We start from the raw sequence: 4,899 nt of genomic DNA on the forward strand, positions 1-4,899 counted from the left end.
ATATACAGAGCCTGCACCATCAAAACATACATAATAATATTAAACACTTTTTTTTTTAATGTGCTCTTTGTAAATATACTCACAATATCCAGTAACTTATCAAGGCAAGCAGGGAGGACACTGTGTTTGTGCGTAAGGTGATGAGAGAGATTCTCACGGTCTGGTTGACTTTCCTGACATAGAGGGCATAACCACATTGACCCCCTGTTATTGGCACCTCCCAGAGTTTCTCCAGGCTCCTCCTGAAACCAAAGGTACATTATTATATGTAATAGTATTTAATCATATCTAAATAAAGCAAATATTTCTTTACTCATTCATTTTCAGAATTCGTTTTAAAGAAATTTTTTATTATATTTTACAGTATTTTTGTTTAAAGTACCCTCAAGCTGCATACTGTGTATTTGAATTGGTCCTTTTTTTAACACGTCAGTGATCTGAAAGAAATCTGATATCAACAAATACATGAAATAAATGCAGCACTTTATAAAGCTAAAGTCTTAATGGGCTAGTTCACCTTAAAATTAAATTGTCATCATTTACTCACCCTCATGTCATTCCTAACATGTATGACTATCTTTGCAGAATACAAAACAAGATGTTTTGTAGAACATCAGTGCCCAAACAACATTGGAACCCACTGAGACATTTTAAAAAAAATAATTTTTATGTTTCAGAGAAGAAATAAAGTCATACAAGTTTGCAATGACAATCATTTCTGGGTGAATTAACCCTTTCTTCAACAAAAAGGATTACAGTAAATAAAAACTGGACATACTTTATAGACAGCATCTAATGCAATAAAATTCTTTCTGACAGTGCACGTCTAATGTACAATCAGCACTAAATAGTTCTTCAGATCAAATAAGCTCAATCAACAAAACGTATACTTTAAAAAATGCAACAGTTGTCTCATTAATTAGATTAATTGACTTTGATGTAAGCTAACACTTACAAATCAAAACAAAACAAAACCACTATGCATGATAATGTTAGGACATATCACCATATATCAAACCACCCCTTTCATCTATTTAGAGCACCTTTACAATAAGGTCTGACATTTTGACTTATTTATATAGGCCATACAATCTGTGCTATGCACTTATAACAATACATCAAATTGATTTCACAGATGCAGTTATGTTCTTTTTGCTAGACACAACATAAATCTGTACAACCAATACCTTGCGGCTTGTTTATAATTCATGCATTTGAATGTACATCACTTCATATGAGGCATCCTATGTTAATCAGATCTGATAACACCCAGAATTATGCATACATTTATCACTTCTGCAATAACTAGGCTATTTAACGTCAGAGGAGGCCTAAATGTTGACCTTGACTGGTCTTATAATATGCTGATGTGAGTGAAATCATAATGTGGATCTGTCAACGTGTTGCCCCTTATGAATAAGGTGACATGGGCTGTAAATAACACATAATGGGTGCAAATCCCCTGGCAGTAATGTCTCTTTAAAACAATAACCCAAATAAATAAATAACACATACATTCAGAACAGAGACATAAACATCTTAATTGACATCTAAACGACTTCATTTACCGTATGCATGCAAAATCATTTAAATTATACAGTTTCTGGCTTCGTTTTTACATGCCACTGTCAAGGAACGAACAGACATCAAATGCCAACAGTGCTACGCCAATTAGCTTCCCTGCTAGACTGAAAACATGCACTGAATCCTCAACACAAGTACTATTAACTTCTACTAAAAGTCAAAGACAGACGAACCCACACGCCGCGGGACACTGCCGTTCGACAGCGAGCTCATATGGCCGCCATAACTCTTGATGATGTCGTTAATTAACCCACAGCCTAATTAGCAAGACCCGTGTGCTGTTGAATCAATCGGAAACGGAGAGCTTTAGCCTGCCTCGCTAACACACACATACACACACTCACTCCGGTGTAATCGTGACAAATACTCCATTAAAGTGCATCGCACTGCAGTCTGCTGCCCTAATTACCCCCTTTCCAACTTTAATCGCTGCAAAGCGACTGATTTTTGTGATTTCTTACTTGAAGGGTGATGTTAAAACAAAAGAAGCCGTTTTCTCATAAACATTCGTGGCACTTCACATGGCTAACGCGGCTAACAACACACTCAACAAATTGGTCAACTAATTATGTATCGCATATCAAAACGCAAATCGCCCACAAACTTCTCAAAGACGCAGAATTAGAGCTGCGAGAATAAATTAAAAGCTAAAACAATCGCAACGCTCGAGACGCTGCAGTACAAGTCTGCTTTAACGCACTAATTGAATTGTGTAAATAGGCTTTCGACTCTCAGATGTAAAACCTCGGGCTTGATTAGTTGCTCGCCCCCTGATTGTGGCCTGTTGGTCGGGCATTGAGACATTCCCCGCCCGCCGTCCGCTCCACAGCGGAAATTGCGGCCTACTTCGACTAAGCGATTTAATTAATGAATTTGGGTTGCTTCATACAGATGTTAAAAACAACCCGTTTGCCGTCCCCCTTCAGCGTTTATCTAACCCAAATACCTTGCAGTTGGCGGTCTAAGTTCGCCGTTTAGTATATAATGTTGTTATTGAGCATTATAAGTGTGTTTTAATAATTGCAGAACGCAGTAATTAACGCTGGATGAAGCGCATTGCTGCTCGAAAAGCGACGTGCAACACAACGAGCAGAGAAAGGGGGTGGCGGGGCCAAAATGAGAGACCGAGGCAGAAAAGTTGGGCTTTTAACACTCGAATTGTAACTAAATATTCGCAGTGAAATGGCATGCATCTAATTATTAGTCGTGCTCGGGACGCGATGAGATCCGCATCGCCCCCTCGATCGCAACTTCTTGAACAATTCGGCGTCAACATCGTTTAATTAACACTAAAGCAATTAGCTAAGGCTTTTACCTGCATGGTTGGGACTCCAGCACACGCTTCCTCTCGCTCTTTAAAACTGAAAAGTTTTCTCTCTCTCTCTTTCTCTCTCTCTCTCTCTCTCTCTCTCTCTCTCTCTCGCTCACTCTCGCATTGCTCTCCTCTAGTAAACACACGACAGCTCCCCCAAAAGCTGACTGCTCGCTCTCTCCAAGAATGTTCCTCTTCCCTCTAACGGTTTATTAAATGATTCAACACACCTAAAAAAGCATGTTGGAACAATGTTTGTTATACTGACATTAATTCAGTTATTTATACTCTATTTTCGATTCTCGTCTTTAAAAAAAGTATTTAAAAAAACCACATGCCAAAACAGAAATGTTTAAATGTAGGTGATTGTAACATATAAATAATTAATAAATATATTGTTTATTTATTTAGGCCTGTTTTGTTATTATTAATGCTGTGTTAATTATTATATGCTATCTAATAACCAAATAAAATAGTTCTAAGCGAATAAATGTAATCTAATAATTAAAATGAAAATGCAGTCTGGTCTGATCTGCAGTGCTGATGAAACTGATTGCACACAGACTTGTTTATTTAAATAAAAATACAAAAATCGTTAAGCAACTTTGATATTTAGCCACATTAATACAGAAATAAATGCTAAAGTCCTTTTAGTGTATGAATATTATGCTATGACTCGAACATATACTCTGCATATAATTTATTTTTTTGTTAAGTAATTTCTTAATGTTCGGTAGGCTATATTAGGCTAATGTTTTATCTATCTATCTATCTATCTATCTATCTATCTATATTTACATTTATTAATTTAGCAGGCACTTTTACCCAAAGAAACTTACAAATGAATTCAAATTAACTAGGTTTTTGTCTTGATAAAAGAAAAAAAATATATAATCGATTTGTAGTGCTGTTCCACTTTCTTTTCAGCTTGTTTTTATTTATAACAACTGGATATTTGAGCAGTCTCATGGTCCTAACATGAAAATCGTATATATTTGATTATGATATATTATGGATACAATATTTACACTTATATGTATATTTTTGGCAATTTGGCAATGCTGTTGAACATGCTATTAGTTTTTATTTTATTTTGCTGTCTAAATATTTAAAACAAATCAAAACTGGATAAAGTAGCAATATGTGTTAGGCAATAACATATATGTAAAATGTCTAATCTTGATAGAAATACAGTATTTGTCAGTAAGTAATACTTATAATCATTCTGCAGATATTAGGCTGTCCGTAAATATGCCTGAACGGAAAAGCTGCACAGGACCCCGATTCCGCGTCTGTCCTCATTACACTACTGATTGATCAGTAAGTTTACTTGGTTTTTGTTTGATAGTTTGTTTTCATTGACTATCTCAACCGGATTTTTACCGCAGTTTTAGTTACAGTATAATTACCACTGTCTGAGCTAACAATTAATTAAACTGTTACCAATATTTGCTGTTGCCTGTGTCTCGAAACATACTGAGCTGCCTACCTAGACAGCATTTTTAAGTCAGTCCCGAAAGCGGAAAACTACTGTCTTACTAGGCAGCTCTCTTGGTTTTGAAACACAGCTGATCTGATTTGATTTGGCACTACAACATTACAGACTGTCCATTACTGCAGTCTTTAATTAATATAATGAATATGCCAATATTCAACTGTCTTTCTCGTTTTGATTTTTGTCTCATAGAACAAAATGACTGTAGAAGTTGAGAGAAAATTCGTTTGTGATGCAGAAATTATGTGGAAACTACAAGATATTGGAGGTGTGTTCACATCTTCTCATTATCCAAATGAGTAATTTATAACACACACACACACACACACACACACACACACACACACACACACACACACACACATATACATGTCTGGTTTGCTATCCTCGTGGGGACTCTCCATAGGCATAATGCTTTTTCTACTGTACAGACCGTATATTCTATTGCCCTACACCTAAACCTACCCCTTACAGGAAACTTTCTGCATTTTTAGATTTTCAAAAAACT

At 36.0% G+C, this 4,899-nt stretch overlaps 2 protein-coding genes across 6 annotated transcripts in view; one reads left to right on the forward strand and one right to left on the reverse strand.

Moving 5' to 3' along the window:
* LOC107693807 (zinc finger homeobox protein 4-like) overlaps positions 1 to 3,064 on the reverse strand; it is an 11,960-nt gene extending 8,896 nt beyond the window's left edge. Inside the window, exons 1-3 of one of the 3 annotated variants that reach the window (XM_016493329.1) lie at positions 2,900 to 3,064; positions 383 to 448; positions 84 to 242 (exon numbers count right to left, since the gene is read on the reverse strand). In XM_016493329.1, coding sequence (XP_016348815.1) covers positions 84 to 197 — 114 coding nt within the window. In that variant the 5' untranslated portion in view covers positions 198 to 242; positions 383 to 448; positions 2,900 to 3,064. Of the gene's footprint in view, positions 1 to 83; positions 243 to 382; positions 449 to 2,045; positions 2,284 to 2,899 lie in introns of those variants that run through there. The other 2 variants (XM_016493330.1, XM_016493328.1) reach the window with 2 other exon arrangements.
* A 1,085-nt stretch (positions 3,065 to 4,149) lies between these two features.
* LOC107693802 (thiamine-triphosphatase-like) overlaps positions 4,150 to 4,899 on the forward strand; it is a 10,669-nt gene continuing 9,919 nt past the window's right edge. For all 3 annotated transcript variants that reach the window (XM_016493315.1, XM_016493317.1, XM_016493316.1), the window contains exons 1-2: positions 4,150 to 4,216; positions 4,584 to 4,659. In XM_016493315.1, the coding sequence (XP_016348801.1) occupies positions 4,590 to 4,659 (70 nt within the window). In that variant the 5' untranslated portion in view covers positions 4,150 to 4,216; positions 4,584 to 4,589. The remainder of the gene's footprint in view (positions 4,217 to 4,583; positions 4,660 to 4,899) is intronic.

Source organism: Sinocyclocheilus anshuiensis, unplaced genomic scaffold (assembly GCF_001515605.1).
Source record: "Sinocyclocheilus anshuiensis isolate Anshui unplaced genomic scaffold, SAMN03320099.WGS_v1.1 scaffold2192, whole genome shotgun sequence".
Lineage (NCBI taxonomy): Eukaryota > Metazoa > Chordata > Actinopteri > Cypriniformes > Cyprinidae > Sinocyclocheilus > Sinocyclocheilus anshuiensis.